Source organism: Papaver somniferum, chromosome 3, assembly GCF_003573695.1.
Source record: "Papaver somniferum cultivar HN1 chromosome 3, ASM357369v1, whole genome shotgun sequence".
Lineage (NCBI taxonomy): Eukaryota > Viridiplantae > Streptophyta > Magnoliopsida > Ranunculales > Papaveraceae > Papaver > Papaver somniferum.
Window position 1 is genome coordinate 59,763,533 of NC_039360.1, and position 18,199 is coordinate 59,781,731.

The 18,199-nt window shown below is 34.2% G+C and overlaps 3 protein-coding genes across 3 annotated transcripts; all 3 read right to left on the reverse strand.

Moving 5' to 3' along the window:
• Nucleotides 1-7,342: 7,342 nt before the first annotated feature.
• Nucleotides 7,343-7,921, reverse strand: LOC113359482. The gene has a single exon (XM_026603104.1). The coding sequence runs from the start codon at nt 7,919-7,921 to the stop codon at nt 7,343-7,345; it is 579 nt and encodes a 192-aa protein (XP_026458889.1).
• A 414-nt stretch (nt 7,922-8,335) lies between these two features.
• LOC113359483 lies at nt 8,336-10,952 on the reverse strand. Its single transcript, XM_026603105.1, has 3 exons — nt 10,412-10,952; nt 9,755-10,117; nt 8,336-9,411 (listed from the first exon to the last, which is right to left on the reverse strand). Exons 1-3 carry the CDS (start codon nt 10,950-10,952, stop codon nt 8,336-8,338), a joined length of 1,980 nt encoding a protein of 659 aa, XP_026458890.1.
• A 1,146-nt stretch (nt 10,953-12,098) lies between these two features.
• LOC113359484 lies at nt 12,099-13,058 on the reverse strand. Its single transcript, XM_026603106.1, has one exon. It carries the CDS (start codon nt 13,056-13,058, stop codon nt 12,099-12,101), a length of 960 nt encoding a protein of 319 aa, XP_026458891.1.
• Nucleotides 13,059-18,199: the final 5,141 nt, after the last annotated feature.

Sequence of the window (18,199 nt, forward strand, 5' to 3'; positions counted from 1 at the left end):
TTATCGACAATTCTACTCTTTATAGGGTTTTAGAGTTGGGCGTATACGAACCTGTCAATAAGTTTTGAACCTTACATTCCTTTTTCCTTTTTGACATCCTATATAAGATTGCTTGTTGAGTTAGGTGATTCAATCACACAAATCCAGTTGTTTATAAATGTTCTCAAAGCACCATGTCAGATGGAAAGGATGTCAACATGATTGTTAAATCTTCAATCAAGGAAAAATAAAAATCTCTTGTTTCTAAGTCCCTGAAAAGAAAAAGAAGGAATACAAGAAATCCCAGGGCCGTACCTTTTAACTCTCAGAAGTTTTCCGATGTTCTTGATGAGTTGAAGGAAGTAAGAAAGGAGATTCGTGAAATAAAGGCTTTTGTGTCAAAGTCCTTAGAAATTCAGAGAGCCTTGGTACGACATAATCAGCCAAGACAGTTCGTTGATATAAAATCCTATCTTCGTAAACCTTATATTCCAATAGCTGTTGACAACAAGGAGTTTGGGAATGATGCTGAATTTCTCAAAGGCATTGTCGCCTAGGATGTCTTCTTTTTGGATTTTTTGGAAGAATAACTAGTGCTTTGAATAGCGATGATTGTGACTACACATATCTATTTTTGTTTTCATCTTCTTATGTTATTTTTTAGGTTTATTGGTTATTAAAATTCTAAAAATATTTGGAGGATGATGTTTATTGCAGTATTTTAATGGTTTGTGATATTGCAATATTTTTATGGGATATTATTGTTTACGTCCGTGAACTTGAAGGTCCCATATTGCAGTCAAAAGTAAAGTCGTTCATAAATCGGTATTTGTATTGATGAAATGACGAATGGACTTTTGACATATACAAAAGTTATGCGTATGCAATCATGTATTTGATGGAAAATAGGATAAAATATTTTGTTCAACAAGGATAAAGTCTATTATGTCGTTATGATGGAAAATAGAATAGATCCTTGTATGTTATCCACGGTTTTGATCTTCATTGATCCATTTTATTATGTTTTACCGTGAAGGCTCCATTGCGTGTCTTATGTTGAGCACCTTACAACTAAGTCGATTTACCTTGGCTTTGTTGGTTGTTCCATAAGATGGTATATGTCGAGCATTAAGAACTAAATTAATCAACTATTTTGGTTATTTAGTTTGTACTCCATAAGTTTTCTTTCTTACGTCGAGTACATGTATGGTTAAGGTTGTCATATTCTATGATGAACTTAGTCGGGGTTCCATTAGTTTTTTTATGTTGAGCCCAAAATAATTAAATTGATTACTTCGGTGATTAGTTTGGTTATTTGTATTCCAATTAGATTAATTATAGGTTCTCTTGTAATTAATCTAGTTGAGTTTTCATATATTCCACAAGTTCTTGTGTTGAGTATATGAAAGGCTACACTATCATGTTCTTTGGTTAATGTAGTCATATATTCCGTAAGGTTTTCCTTATGTTGAGTATTTGAACAGTTAAGTTAGTCATCTCTGCGTGATTGACTTAGTCGTAGCTCTGTGAGTTTACTTATGTTGAGCACTTTCAATTAAATTGATCACTTTTGTGGTTTGATTTAGTTGTGTATTCCAATTGAATTAATCATGGGTTTACTTGTGGTTAATTTGGTTGAGCTTTGGATACAGAAAATCATTCCTATAGTTTTTGGTGTCCAATATAAACTCCTTCTTTCTTTCGAAATTAAGGTCGCTCTTGTTGTTCTCTCGGGAATGACATCAAATGGGGGAGAGTTCTTTTGAACTTGTGATTAATGGTAATATCTTGCGGGGAGTGCGGTTGTGAAATTTTATAGTGGTTATCTTGTATCTTAAAACTCCTTAATGAATGTTGTTACCTTAGGCTATTAGATTGCATCTAAATTAAGTTGGTATGTATTTTTCTTTTGGTCATGAAATGTCTCTTGTGGAAATTTCATTATGATCCCATTCTTGTACCTTTGCCAATTTTATTGACAAAAAGGGGGAGAAATATTGTAGTTCACACTACAAATACATATGGTTTTCGGATCATTGTGTAAGGGGGAAAGGTTTCCATGATCGAGATGGAGTATTGACTAAGGGGGAGTGATACATATCACCGTAGTATTATTGTTAAAGTCGTGATACAATTAGACTTTTATGTTATATAATAATACTATGACACTGTATAATAATGATCGAGAATCTCGATTTCTCTCATTGTTATAGCTACGGATCTTCAACAACGATGGTGCTAAACTTACAACTTTTGAGATCATTGGAGTACTTGGAAGGACGAAGATTTCAAGCAACGTTGAAGATTAGACTATGTAATAGGAGCCACTAAAGTTTATCTTTTTTGTATTCCATATGTATTAATAGTTTTGTCACTAAAATTGACAAAGGGGGAGATTGTTAGAGCATAGCTCGGTCAACCTCGCATACGTTGCTATCTCAAGCATGTTTGTCAATGTTAGTGATCAAAACTATAAGTCTTGATTTCTAGCCTACATAGCTAAGTCTCGGACTAGGATAGAAAAGTGTAGTTGAGCTCAAGGACTTCATGGCGATTCATCATACAACGACGAAGATCTATACGAGGAACCGTGGAACTTCATCAACAAAAAGGTATGTGGAGACTTGAACTTATATATCACTCAAAAGTCTATCTCTTCTATCTCCTACTTCTTATGAGACAAAAGTCGTATGCTATATAGACTAGATCATACACATTTGACATTTCGAGCTGAGCATTCATTGCTTATATTTTATCTCGAAATCGTGTGTTGGTAAAGCATTTCACTTTGATCAAGTTTATCTTCACCTAGTGACGAAAGTCATGAAAAGTTTCAATCACTTTGAGAATTGCTCTGACGTGAATCGGTCTGTGAATAACGGCTACATAGCGTCCTCTGAGAATGTCTCAATGATTGAAATGAGAGTTTAAATTACATAACCATGTATTCCTTGAACCGAAGTTTTCGAACTTTTTTGATCAAGAGAAATCGGGAGGATTGTGGAATTGGCTTGCCAAGTCCGCGAACTGTCGGAAGTTCTCGACCGAGAGTTTCTGCTGGGATTTTCCAAAACTCGTTTGTGTGCTAAGTCCGCGAACTTGTTTGTGAACTTAAGAGGTTATGATCTAAAGATGTGCTCTGAACATGAAACATTAAATTACTAAGGAATGCTTTATGCAAACCGTGGCTATAATGTTCATGAGCCGATTCAATCGAATCGAATCATCTTTGTTTCAATTGTGTCTCTTGTGTAGTTACATAAGATCTCATAGCAATTTAACAACTCTTTAACTAGTTCATTTGAGTCAATTGAACTAGTTATGGTGAAGAAGAACAAGGTCAATATGAAATGATCATATGGTTAACCTTTTGGGTTACTATGTTAAACCAACATACACGTACATGTTTGGGCATGGTTTTCACGAACCCAGTAAACGTCTACCCAAGTGTGTGTGACAAGCTAAGTTTTCGATCTAATGGTTGAGAAATATTAGCTTGAATCTTAATCAGGTTTTCGTCTAACGGTGAATAAGGATTGCTTAAGGCAAAACCCTGATTTGAAGGCTCTATAAAGGAGACATCTAACATTGTGCAAAACTAATCCACACATGTCTGTGTGCTACTAGTGCGGCCGCTAGAGTCGATCTCCATTAACCTTTGATTTTCTTCTCTAAAATCAGGTTAACGACTTAAAGACTTCATTGGTATTGTGAATCCAGGACGATACTACTTTATTGTAGTTGTGTGATCTGATCTTGCATCTTCTATCGTACGAGTACAATCGATTGATTGACTTGAGATCATGAAAGTTCTCCGATAGGCAAGATAAAAAAATCACAAACATCTTCGTCTCACTGTTTGTAATTCCTCGACAATCCGCTTGTGTAGTCAGGAAGGATTGCAGAGAGGTGATTGATTAATCTAGGTTGTTCTTCGGGAATATAAGACCGGATTATCAATTGGTTCCTGTTACCTTGATTTTATATCTAAAGACGGAACAAAACCTTGGGTTTATCTGTGGGAGACAGATTTATCCTCTTATAGACTTTTCTGTGTGAGACAGATCTGTTTATTATCAAGTCTGTGATTTTGGGTTACAGCAACTCTTGGTTGTGGGTAAGATCAGCTAAGGGAATCGAGTGCGCAGTATCCTGTTGGGATCATAGGCGTAGGAGTACAACTGTACCTTGGATCGGTGGGAGACTGATTGGCGTTCAACTATAGTCCAGTCCGAAGTTAGTTTGCATTAGGCTAGTGTCTGTAGCGGCTTAATACAGTGTGTATTCAATCTGGACTAGGTCCCGGGGTTTTTCTGCATTTGCGGTTTCCTCGTTAAAAAAATTTCTGGTGTCTGTGTTATTTCTTTTCCGCATTATATTTTATATAATTGAAATAATACAGGTTGTGCGTTCGTGATCATCAATTGGAAATCCAACCTTTGGTTGTTGATTAATATTGATTGATCCTTGGACATTGGTCTTTGGTACCGTCCAAGTATTCCTTGTATTTGATAAAGATTCGCTATTGTTTTTAGCTTGAGTAAAACTCAAATCAAGAGAGAGATATTAACTCCTTGAGATACTTTTATCTAGATTGAGTCTGACTGTCTAGTTGATTCTCTAGCAAAGTATTTCGGAGTTAGTCCATACAAATTGCTAAGCGAAATATTGGGTGGTGTTGTTAGACCCCCGTTTTTTCATGCTCGTGAGCTTTTGCTTTAACCATTTTCATATTTACCCGTGATGAAATTCATGATAACTTTTCAATCTTGAAAATAGCTTTGATGACGATAGTCGATTCTTTTTGTCTAACGAGTATTATAACATATAGAAGAATGTTTCAATGATTGAAATATAGAGTTGAGATTACGTAACCAACTATGGATATAAGCATACATAGTGTGTTCGCACATTAGTGTATAAATACATGTGCTGGAAACCAAGTGCGTGCATATGTGTGCATGCGGTATTGGTGAAGGAGACAGTTTAGGTACGCGTACCCGTAGGCGTACTGGCGGAAGTTTTCATACCGAAAATTTCTGTTGTAGTTTGTGAAGTTTGCAAACTGAAAACCAGTCACCTAAGTATGCGTATCCGTACGCGTACCCACGAAAGTTTTCAAACCGAAAATTTCTGCTGAGTTTCCAAACTCAAGTCCGGTGGCTATGGTACACGTACCCGTACCTAAGCTGGTTATATTTCTCAAATCGGAAGTTCATGAACTTAAACAATAAATCAATAAGGAATGCAATCTTTGCAAACAGTGGCTATATTATTCATGAATTGATTCAAGTGAATCAAACCGATTTTGTTTCAATTGTGTCTATGTATAAAGATCTAAGAAATAAAACAACTCTTGAACTAGTTCTTATGAGTCATTTGAACTAGTTATGAAAAAGATGAATACGGTTAATATGAAAGTGCTCATATGGCTAACCATTGGTTAACTATTTGTGAACCAACCTAATATACACGTTTAGGTACGGTTACTCAAACCTAAATGAATACATTTCATTTGTATGTGAGACAAGCTAAGTGTCGATCTAACAGTTGAAAGATATTAGCTTGAATAAGTCAGGTTTTTCATGAATGCTTTGTTACCAAGGTAACTTAGATTGCAAACCCTGATTTCAAAACTATATAAGGGAGACGTCTAGAAACTGGAAAAACTAATCCCCACACCTCCTGTGTGATACTAGTTGGTTTTGCTAGAGTCGATTCTCCTTTAACCGTAGGTTTCTTCTCGAGACCCTGTCGGTTAACGACTCAAAGACTTTATTAGGATTGTGAAGCCAGACGAAACTACTTCTCTTGTAGTTGAGCGATCTAATCTTGCCATTTTCTATCGTATGAGTTCAATTGAATAATTGGCTTGAGATTACATCTCCGATAGGGCAAGATAAAAAGAAATCACAAACATCTTCGTCTCATCGTTTGTGATTCTGCAATATCTAGTTTCGCTACCATACGATTTAGATTATTGTGAGGTGATTGACAATACTAGGCTTTTCTTCGGGAATATAAGTCAGGTTTATCAATTGGTTCCTATTCACCTTGATTTCTATCAAAAGACGGAACAAACTTGTAGGTTTATCTGTGGGAGACAGATTTATCTATTATCGTAGACTTTTCTGTTTGATACAGAGTTGTTTATTAAAGTCTTCGACTTTGGGTCGTAGCAACTTTTGGTTGTGGGTGAGATCAGCTAAGGGAATCAAGTGCGTAGTATCCTGCTGGGATTAGAGACGTAAGGAGTGCAACTGTACCTTGAATCAGTGTGATATTGATTAGGGTTATCTTGTAGTAGGATAGTATCTGTAGCGGCTTAATACAGTGTGATGTTCAATCTGGACTAGGTCCCGGGGGTTTTCTGCATTTGCGGATTCCTCGTTAACAAAACTTCTGGTGTCTGTGTTATTTCTATTTCGCATTATATTTTGTTATATAATTGAAATATCACAGGTTGTGCGTTGTATCGATCAATTGTGAAATCCAACCTCTGGTTGTTGATTAGAAATTGATTGATCCTTGGATATTGGTCTTTGCTACCATCCAAGTTTATATCTCTCTTGTATTTGATAAGACTCGCAGATTTCTATTTGCTTGAGTATAGATCAAATCGAGAGATAGAGATATTAACTCATTAATATACTTTTTATTAAGATTGAGTCTGACTGTCTAGTTGGTTCTCTTAAAAGTATACTCGAGTTAGTCCATACAGATTTCTAATCGAAATATTGGGTGTGGTTGTTAGACCCCCGCTTTTTCAAATGGATTAAGATTAAAGCTCCGTTCAAGCTTTCTGATGCATCTAAGAAGGAAAAAAAAGTTGTTCTTAAAATAAAAGTGTGAAAATTTGTTCTGCAGTTGATGAGAACACCAAGAAGAGGAAAAAACCAAAAAAAACATCATCAAAACCTAGATATACATATGTTCATAGACCACCATTAATAAATAAATGTAGACGCCAAAAAAAAGAGAGGGAAACTGGTTCTGAATTTTCATCTGAAATCCTCCTGCTGCTTAGTTCAATTGTTTCATGGATTTTCAGTTGTTTAACTGTGTTTCTTTATATATTAAAATATCATAATTTCATTGATTTTATATTACTATCAAAGATCATATTATAAATTACCATGGAGGAGAAGAGGAAGAAAAAATAAAAAGGAGTATTATACCTTCTCTTAACTTGAACAGGAACCTAGATCAATTGTATAGACAATCTTTGAAGCACTTGGATTTCGTGATAAAAACCCTAAAAATTTCGGAGCAGGAAAAAATCAAAAAGATCTACTACTCTGTTTTTTTGTTGTTGTTGGAAGCGCTCAGAAACTTTTTTTTTATGCAAAAGACAGATTATATTTCATAACTCAAAGTTTAGTACATAACTTAAGTTGACAAACTTTTGGTCTTCCCTGATAGCAATATTGAATTTGTCTGGGAAGTTTTCAAGATAAGTAAAAGACTGTCTTTGAGTCCTAGACTCATTAGCTATTACATGAGATGCATTTTTTGCTGTTCTTTTAACAAAGTTAACCGATAGATAAGTAGAATAAGATAGCATAAGCCTTATTTCATCTACAAGACCTTGGTTCGTCCACTGAACTGAAGGATTGGCTGTCTTGATCGAGTTAATTACATTTGCACAATCACTTTCCAGGATGATGTTGTTACTGCCACAATCTCTGGCCCATAAGATAGCTTCTTTCATGGCCAGACATTCCGCCTGCTCCGGATCTATTCTTCCATTGATGTATTTGCCTCTGATGCCTCTGCATTGCCCTGTTGAATCACGTATAATCAGTCCAATACCAAAACATTGCGAAGTATGATCCAAAGAAGCATCCACATTTATTTTTAGTTGATTGGATTGAGGCGGAGACCAAGTTTGTTGAATCTGTTGTGCTTGATTCTGTGGAACTAAATGACATTGCTTCACCATGTTGTTAATATAATGCATTGTGTATATTAGATTCTGATTTTTATTTTGAAAAACTTTTGCGCATCTATTTCTCCAAAGTGACCAAGTTGTAATCATAAGTCTGAGAATCCAGACTTGTTTCTTTTGCTTATTGATATTTAAACTATCATCATTCTGAAACCAGCTTGATATCCAATCAACCACTTGTATCTGTTGTGTTTGTAGGATACCTACATTGATGTTCAAAGCCAACCAGACTGACCTAGAGTGATCACAATCAATAATAAGATGTTGTAAAGATTATGTGTGTTGCAAACATCTTGGACATAATGTATCAATTGAGGGAATATAGAAATTCAACTTTTGTTTTTTTGGGACAATTCCTCTAATAGATTTCCATATAAACAACTTCACTTTATGAGGAGCCTCTGACTTTCATAGTTTCTTCCAGTTAATGGGTTGTATACTTCTATTGTTTTGGTTCTCTTGTGTTATAGCTTTATACACTGTTTTAACTGAAACTTTTCCAGTTCTATTCGGCTCCCATACAAGTTTATCAGTCCCCTGTTTAACTAGTTGCATTTTCAGAATCAATTGGGCAATCTGATCAGGGAATAGTGACCAAACTAGTTGTTCATTCCATCTTCCAGGGTTATTCAACATTAAATCAGAAACATACACTATGCGAGCAGGCTCATGGAATGTATCACGAGGTATATGGGGACTATTTAAACCAGCTACCCATTTATCATACCAAACCAATATATTTTCACCACTTCTAACATCCCACTTGTGAAACTGCTTTACATATTGTAGACCTACTTCTATGCTCTTCAAAATCCAAGAAGAGTTAGACGGAGAGTCTTGAAGATGTATAAAACTACAGTATGGTGAATACTTTGCTTTCATGATATTAACCCAGTTTGTATGTTCTTCATTACATAATCTCCAAGCTAGTTTAGTAATTAATGCTAGGTTAAATTTCTCAATATTTCTAAACGCCAGTCCCCCTTCATCCTTTGAGACACATAGTGAATTCCATGCTAATAAATTTAATCCTCTATTTGATTTATGACCCCACCAGAATTTTCTCTGAACTGAATCCAACTGCTTAATTAAATTATTTGGAAGCTTAAAGTTGCTCATGTAATGAGAGGGGATTGAGTTCAGCACTGACTTAACCAAAGTTGATCTTGCAGCTTGGTTTAAAGTCTTTGAACACCATCCTTGTAATCTATTTTCATAAGCATCTTTAATTGAGCTAAAAGATTGGTTTTTGGATTTACCTAGAAGAATAGGTAATCCTAGGTACTTATCATAAGCACAGAGTTTTTTAACTCCCAATTGGTCTATAATAACAAGTTTATCACTCTGACAAAGTTCCCCTGCTATAAAAGCCGATGATTTAGAAAAGTTGATCATCTGACCTGATAAGTTACCAAAATTTTGAAGACACAATTTAACCTGCTCTATGCTTCCCTGATCTGCTTGAAAGAACAGCATAACATCATCTGCAAACAACAAGTGATTTATAGATATTGAATTTTTTTTCCACCTTAATTCCACACTGTTTATTCTTCGCTTCTGCATGCAATAAGGATCTTGAAAGATATTTCATTGATATAATGAATAGATAAGGGGATAATGGATCCCCTTGTCTAAGACCCCTAGCCGGTGAGTATGGCTTACACAAACCACCGTTCAGTCGTATAGACACTGTTGTTGTCGAGATACACTGAAAAATGATAGTTCTCCAATCTTGACAGAATCCTAATGACTTAAGCATATTATCTACAAAAGCCCACTATATTCTGTCGAAAGCTTTCAACATGTCTAATTTGAGAGCCACTAGACCTTGCTTTTTCCTTGACTTTTTCATCGAATGCACCAACTCATGTGCCATAACAATATTATCATTAGTGAGTCTTTGTGGAACATATGCTGCTTGTGTAGGAGAGATTATCCTATCCATGAGGGGCTTCATTCTTATAACTATTAGCTTAGAGATTATCTTGTAGATAATGTTGCAAAGACTAATTGGCCTATAGTCATTTGGTGTCGAAGGTTGTCTAGCTTTAGGAATCAGACAAGTGACTCTGTGGTTTAAAGAGGGTGGCATTATCTTCCTCTCAAAGAACTGTTGAACTAAGTTGACAACATCATTTCCTACAGTTGACCATTGTGTTAAAAAGAATCCCGCTTGAAACCCATTTTTCCCTGGAGAATTCCAACTAGGCATAGATTTAAGAACATCCAAGATTTCTTCTTCACATGGTGTAGCCAATAAAGTGTCGTTATCAGCTTGAGTGATAATCGGGGAGATAATGTCAAAAGAGGAATCATATAGTTTTGGATTTGTAGATTGAGCAATGAAAGATAAGTGTTTTATTAAAATTAACTCCCGCTTATTTTTCGTGTTATACCATTATCCGTGTTCATCCCTTATCGTCGTAATCCGATTCCTAGACTATCTTTTTTTGGATAATGTATGGAAGTATGATGTATTATTACCTGAGTCCTTCAACCATCTATCTCCCGATTTTTGGTGCCAAAAGTCAGCTTCCACTTTTTTCCAATAATTCAACCTCTGTATAGCGACGTTTATCTTGCAAGAGATATCATCAGAATATGGTTGTGATTGCAAAGTGGACAGTTGCTCCCTAAGATGCCTTATATGAAAATCAATTCGACCAAAATGATCTATGTTCCATTTTGAGAGTTTACGCCTTGCGAAACCAAGTTTTTGAGATATATTCCCAGCATTAGCCGAAGAGTTCCAAACCTCAGCAATGATGGCTGAACAATTTGGATCTTTCAACCAACATCTGTAGAATTTCCAAACATTTCTTGGCTTCACCAATTCTGGCTCACTACACAGAAGAATGGGGAAGTGATCTGAACCTAAAAAAGGTAAATGTTTAACTCTTGATTCAGGAAAATACCTAATCCAATTTGAGTTATGTAACTCTAGATCTAACCTAGCTCTCTTAGGTCCTTGACCATTTAAACGACTAGTCCAGATGTGGTGAGAACCAGTATATCCCAAATCCATTAGTCATGCACTATTTATTATACTGCAGATCCAATTATCTATCGAATTAGCACCAGTAGAAGCATCTGAGTTTGAAATGTGAAAGTTTAAATATCCCAAGACCACCCAAGCTTGAAAAACATTTTCTCCCAGTTCTTTAATAAATTCTCATTGTTGTTTTTTGAGATCATAATGTGTGGATCCATAAACACAAGAAAGTATCCATTCTTGTTTTGATGAATTCGAAGTGATAATAAGATGAATCATATTATCCTTGCTGCACATAATATCACAGGGAAACCCATCTTTCCATGATAATACTAAACCACCAGATAATCCAATAGAACTAACAAAATGGGTATTGGGATAATTAAAATTCTGAGTAAAAGATTTCGCTTTATCCAAACCCATTTTGGTCTCCATCAAGATGATGATATCTGGATCATGAATTCGGATTATGTCTTTCAAATTATCTCTAGTTGCTTTACCAACTAAGCCTTGGACATTCCATGAGAGTATTTTCATTGTTGTATAAGAGTTATAATTGATTGAAGAAGACCCCAGACTAAACAGTTTAATTTCTAATATTCCGAAATATAAACTAGGAAGTATAATGCAGGAAGCAGATTGAAAACCAAAGAAATTAAAGCTTGAGTTATTAGAGATAATTACCTGGCCCTCAGTGCTTGATTTGGTTGCCTTTCTTCTTTTGGAGTGGTTCTGCTCTGAAACTGTTCCATGTAATGGAGTGTAGGAGTTAGAAGATGGTGAATGAACATCCAAACTAACACGCTCACTTCCTGAGAAATCCATATTATGCTCAGTAGAATTATAGCTGGATAAATCATCTTCAATTTTATTAATCAAATCTTGTATGGGCTGCTTGAAAACATTATCTTTAAGGAGTGAATCTGGATCTATATGGCCAGCATTGAAATCATCAAATGAAACATCGAATTCACCTAAAGCCAAATAAGATTTAAGAATCTTCATATTCGACCCGAATCCACTTTCCTGACCCATATAATCATTAAAAATCTTCAAATGTTGCTCCACGTTTTCTTCAGACATGTTTTCTAATAAATTATCTCTTCTTAGATTTTGATACTCCATGTGATTCAAGTAGTTAGAACTAGGACCACCCTCTTCAAGTATAATTCTTTTTCCTTATCTTTTAGACTGCTTTTCATGTTCTATATTATTTTTTATTTGAACTTGTACAAAGCCTTGAGAATTACAACCAACCACAATAATCAGTGAAGTAGAATCCAAAGGAATGTTTTTAATGATATTGTCTTTATGTTGTTCATTCAACGAGACTGAATCCTTATTTACTTCTACATTAAATTGCAACAAGCTAAGTTTTGTATTTTTTGCATGCATGCAAGTAGAAGCAGGAAGCATGAATCTACCTTCATCATTTTGAGAAGTTTCTGGCTGATTGACTTCATTTTCATTTTGATTCCCTTGCTCAATGATTGCATGTTGATTTGCAGATTTAACTCTGGAATCAGGGTTGGTCCAGGATGGTGGATCCAGTATAGATGTGGAAGACAAGTATCCTCTTTGTTGCTGAAGCAGATATGCAACAATGATTTCACACTCTAGTTCTTTATGATCTATTGTATAGCAAAACCCACATAGATTAAATGGTTGTTTCTCGTAGAACAACCTAATCCAAACCTTCTCTCCGACAACGTTTTCAACCCAGAATTCCCTACGCAGTGGATTTCTAACATCTAAAAGAACCAGAGCTTTTTGAACTTTTCCTTTGGGGACAACACAATCTGGTGGGTCTAGCTCTTTCACTTTTCCCATAGCCTCAGCAATACTGTAAACAATTTTTGGATTTGCAAATCCAGGTTGCATGTTATACAGACGCATCCACATAAGATGTTTAGTTAAATCCACTGAGCTTCTTGGGATTTGAGGGTTCCATGGCTCTAAAGCCAGCAGATCACCTTCCAAAAACCACGGTCTGAACTTGAGAACAACTTCATATTCATTTTGGGTTTGAAACTTTATGAGATAGCAATCATTTTCCTCCTTTTTGATAAAGATATCTTTGCTTTTTGGCCAGAGCTTTTTGAATTCTTTATCCAAGTCGCTAACTGAATACACGCTCATAAACTTTGAATGCACTGGAGTGAAAAAATTTCTGGTTATAAAGCGGAAAATAGGGGCAAAATGGGAAATAAGCTCCCAACGATACAAAAATGGTTTTCTCTCTACTCTTTTGTCTCACAAAGTTACATTTAATGCAACTCACAAACCTAAACACGCGTTGTCATCATGTCACTTTCCTACCAGCTAAGCCAAGGTTCTGTTTGGAGAAACTTGCGAGATAAAAAAATGGCATCAGACTTTTTTCAGAAAAAAAAAACATTCTAATCTTTTTCGTTGCTCGATTTAAACAATATTCCAATCAATAACTTTTTATATAAAAACAGAGTTTTTTCGAGCGCTCTCATTAACTGAAGCTTCTGGTTGATTCTGGCCTCACCTTCTTATTTATATTTGGTAGTTTTTTTATATTTCGGGTAACACAATTTGAAGAAAATAATTTTTGTTCCACAATATATTTTCGGCCAATCACATGCAAGAAAAAATTTACCTAAAACAATTAAATCTTACAAATCTTATACCATTACCAGAAATGTATCAAAAAACTCAAATATAATATTTAAATCCTAATTAAATCTAATTTTGAATTCATAAATAATTTAAACTAAAATCACAACAAAATATGCATATTTCGTAACAATTTCATCATAAAATCAAACCAATCATAAAATAAAAAAATAAAAAAAATGTCCAATGTCCAATTACATCTTTTATAATTAAATTAATCCGAATTACAGTTCCATATTATTAATTAACATTCCAATGAAATTAAAAATACATTGATCAATTATAAAAATTAAAATTAATATGCATAAAGTTGCAGAAACTTACTTGGAAATCAAAACGTGCTTCTTTTTGAACAAGAAAAACAATTTTAATCCTGTCAAACAATCGAAAGCAAAATCCTTAATACGTAATCATAAAGTGTTACAACTTGACAGTAAGCAAAAAATTTGATATTAAACAAAACATTGTGAACGAAAAAACAAAAACTTTAAAAAAACCAATAGACAATAATAAAAGATTTTCAATATTATTTTACTTAACATTATTCATTCTTTTTTTTTGGCAATAAATGAGTTTCAATATCATTTTTCTAATACTGCTCATTTCATAAAATAAAAATAAATTGTACTAAATAAAATTCATTCCATCAAAACAAATTATATTCTTCATAATATTTAATATAATTCATTGCATAAAAAAAATTATATTTTTCATAAAATAAATTATAAGAAATCCTACTCATATGTTATTTTATTCCTTCCATAAAAAAAACAAAAGAGATTTCTTATATTCTTAGTAGTGTAAGATGTGCTAAATATCTTTTTTGAAAAGAGGTAAATTTGAGTATCCAAAGATAAGTGTATGTAGTCTTCGTTAAATATACGGATTACCAAATTTAGAAAAAAGATTATTGATATTTTTGGATATGTAAGAAAAAATAAAAATAAAAATATACTTATTACCAAATTAGAAAATAAATTATTGATAGTTTTGGATCCTCAAAAATACATACAGGTAATATCATTTCCAAAAGAAAATTGTGTCTAGTTATGGGTTTGGTAGCTCTATTCAAATCATCCGAGCAAAAGCCGAACCCTTTTTTTTTTTGATAGAAAAGTGAAGTTTTATTGATTATTCAGATTCATGCACTGCAAGCCTCTGAAACAAAGAAGTAATCCATGGTGAATAGTCCATGGATTCTAAGAAAGTTGCTTGTCTTTCCTAACCTTTTTAGAGATACCATATGCAATAGAATTGAGATCTTTCCTTACATAAGTAATTTTGCAAAATTGAAAAGAAGAAACTAGGTTTTTAATACTAGAAATAAGATTATCGTTTTCCCATCTGACTTGTACATTGTTAGATGTTATAGACTGCACCACTACTTCCGCATCAGCCATGAGATGGATTTTTGAAATTCTTTGCGCTTTAACCCAAATGAGAGTTTCCAAGATATCCATGCATTCACTTGTTTCCTTTAACTCCTTCATAGATTCCTGCATTAGAAATCAACACCATGCCAGTGCCAGAAGAGTTATTAATATGATCAAAAGAAGCATCAACATAAAGTTTAGATATGTTGTTAGGTAACTGCTCCATACTACTATAGTGAACCTGCTCAGTTGAGAGGTTAATATCTGTAAGAGCGAAATTATGCAGATGCAATCTAATTCTAGATACAATAGATAAAGGTTTAAGAGTTTTGTCCTGGAAAACATGCTCGCATCTTTCCTTCCAGATGATCCAACAACCAACCATTAAAGTCTTTTTCCAATTATCTTGAGCTTCTACACCATTAGTATGAAGAGTATTAAACCAGGAGATAACCCATTCTTTTATACTTCCACAATTTGCTGCCACTTGATCAAGATTGATATCTAAACATCTCCAAACGGCTCTATCATGTCTACATTGAAGTAACAGGTGAAATAAAGATTCTTCTTGGTGATTACATATGGTGCATCCTGGATCAATGGAATTGTTGTATCGAGCTGTTATGTCTTTAGTTTGAACTATTTCTTTTAGGCATTTCCAGATAAAAAGCTTAACTCTATGAGGAAGTTTGATTTTCCAAAGAGATTTCCATACTTCCTTGGGCACAGTATTAATGGTTTCATGATAATGAAAATTATTTTCCACTAATTTTTTATAAGCACTCTTGACTGTAAACATTCCATCTCTTGTTGGTTTCCATCTTGTAATATCTTCTTCATCTATATTGATCTGCATCAGAGATATTTTCTCAACCACTTCTTCTGAAAAGAGAGTATGAAGTAAACTGAAACTCCAGTTAGAGGTATTGGGAATAATTAGCTCAGATACGTACGTGAATTCCAAATGACTTGTCTGAGAAGGAATAAGCTTGTAATCCAGATTGATGATCCATGTATCAACCCAGATTCTAGTTTTCCTTCCACTTTTAACTTCCATGCAGATATTCTGTTTAAGATATTTAATACCAAGCTCAACACCTTTCCATATCCATGAAGAATTACCCTTGTCATGATCAATATGTATAAACTCTTCATTTTTGAAGTATTTAGCCTTGAGAACCTTAACACAAAGAAGATCAGAATGTATATGAATTCTCCAAGCCATTTTTGTAAGAAGTGCATGATTCAACACCTCCAAATCTCTGAATGCCAAACCACCCAACTCTTTTGGAATAGATAAACTGCCCCAAAAAATTGGATTATTTCCTTTATTAGACGTATATCCCCAAAAGAATTTTCTTTGAAGAGTGTCAAGATTTTTAATCAACTTCTTTCGAATTTTGAAAGTACTCATTTGATAAAGTGGAGCTGGATTAAGCACTGCTTTCACCATAGTACCTCTACCAGCTTGACAGATACTTTCATTTTTCCAAGTAGTCAGTCTTCTTTCAAAAGCTGAATTGATGTATTCAAAGGATTTAACTTTGGAAGTACCAATAAAAAGAGGAGAACCTAAGTACTTTTCCTTGATGTTCATATTCTTAACTCCAAGTATATGACTAAGAGTGTCACACACATAGGGATCCAAATTATTACTAAATAATATGGATGATTTGTCAAAATTAATGACTTGACCAGATTGTGAGCTAAAATCTTCAAGAATTTGAAGGAGATTGTTCACACTGGTTAAATTAGCATGAGTAAATATCAGTCAGTCATTTGTAAAGACCAAATGATTTATAGGAGGAGCACCTCTTGCTGCTTTGATACCTGGGATTTTCTTGGACAAATGAGCTTCAGATAGAGTTCTAGAATACTATTCCATAGCCAAGATAAATAAGTAAGGAGAAAGGGGATCTCCTTGTCTAATTCATTTTGAAGAAATCTATACAAGGAGATCCATTGAGAAGAACTGACAGAGAAGTAGTGCTTATACATTGATGTATCAGATCAGTCCATTCTTAACTAAAACCAAAACCCCTTGACACTTTAATGATGAAGCACCATTCCAACCTATCAAATGCTTTATACATATCAACCTTAAGAGCTAACCAACCTCCCTCACCTTCTTTCTTTTTCATGGAATGAATAAGTTCATGAGCAATTATAGTGTTGTCATTGATTAACCTTCCAGAAACATAGGCTGCTTGATATGGAGAAACAATCGTGTTCATTAAAGGCTTCATTCTTGAAACTAGAATCTTGGAAATAATCTTGTAAGAAGTATTGCAAAGACTAATTGGCCTGAATTCAGAAGGTGTTGTAGGTTTCTTGGTTTTGGGTATCAGAGAGATATAGGTCTTGTTTATAGATTGAAGAATGTGTTGAGAACTGAAGAAGCTTTTTACCATTTTAAAAGCATCTTCACCTACTAAATTCCACTGAGACTTATAGAATCCAGCTTGAAACCCTTCAGGACTAGGAGATGACCAATTCTCCATACTTTTGAGAGATTGTATAATTTCTTCATTTGATGGAATAGTTAACAACAGTTAGTTTTCTTCTTCTGTGATAATTGTAGGCAAGTGATTGTAGAATCTCTCTTCTATATTAGGATTAGAAGATGTACTAATATCTTGGAAATTATCAGTAAGAAGTTTTGCAACTTCATCTCTGGAATGAACCCAGTTGCCATTTCCTTGCCCTGTTCCTCTCAGTCAAAGAATGAAAATATTTTTTATTATTATCCATATATTTAAGAAAGGTGTCTCTAGATTTATGTTTGTTGAACTCATGTTGAATCTTATGTCATTTTTGAAGTTCTTCATAAATTTCAAATGCCTTAGAAGTATTATCTTGAGAATGAGGTTGTGCTTGTAAATTAGATAATTGTTGTTGAAGAGAGTCCACCTTAAGATTGATATCTCCAAATTGAAGTTTATTCCATATTGAGAGAGCTATTCTTGTAAATTGTAGTTTTTTTGACAATTTAAAAGTTGTTGACCCTTGAACATGCTTAATCCAAGCTTAGCTATTTCTACTGCACATCTCTTATCATTAAGCCAAGTTTGAAAGAATTTGAAAGGCTTCCACAACTTAGGTTGATTATAATCAGTAATCATCATAATATGACAGTGATCACTTCCCACTTCGTTTAGATGAAGAACTTTTGAAGAAGGGAAATAAGAAGTCCAACCTAAGTTACCCAAAGCTAGATCTGTTGTAGGAGATAGCCAAACTAACCACACCACTTGTTGGAAAAAT

Bases quoted from the DNA above. Each gene is read 5' to 3' on its own strand.
- LOC113359482 (XM_026603104.1), bottom strand. From the start codon at position 7,921: ATGGTGAAGCAATGTCATTTAGTTCCACAGAATCAAGCACAACAGATT.
- LOC113359483 (XM_026603105.1), bottom strand. From the start codon at position 10,952: ATGGATTTGGGATATACTGGTTCTCACCACATCTGGACTAGTCGTTTA. The intron at 10,118-10,411 runs GTAATAATACAT...GGAATTCTCCAG, and splicing joins TAGATGGTTGAAGGACTCAG to GGAAAAATGGGTTTCAAGCG. The intron at 9,412-9,754 runs GTCTAGTGGCTC...TGTTGTTTGCAG, and splicing joins AAAGTCAAGGAAAAAGCAAG to ATGATGTTATGCTGTTCTTT.
- LOC113359484 (XM_026603106.1), bottom strand. From the start codon at position 13,058: ATGAGCGTGTATTCAGTTAGCGACTTGGATAAAGAATTCAAAAAGCTC.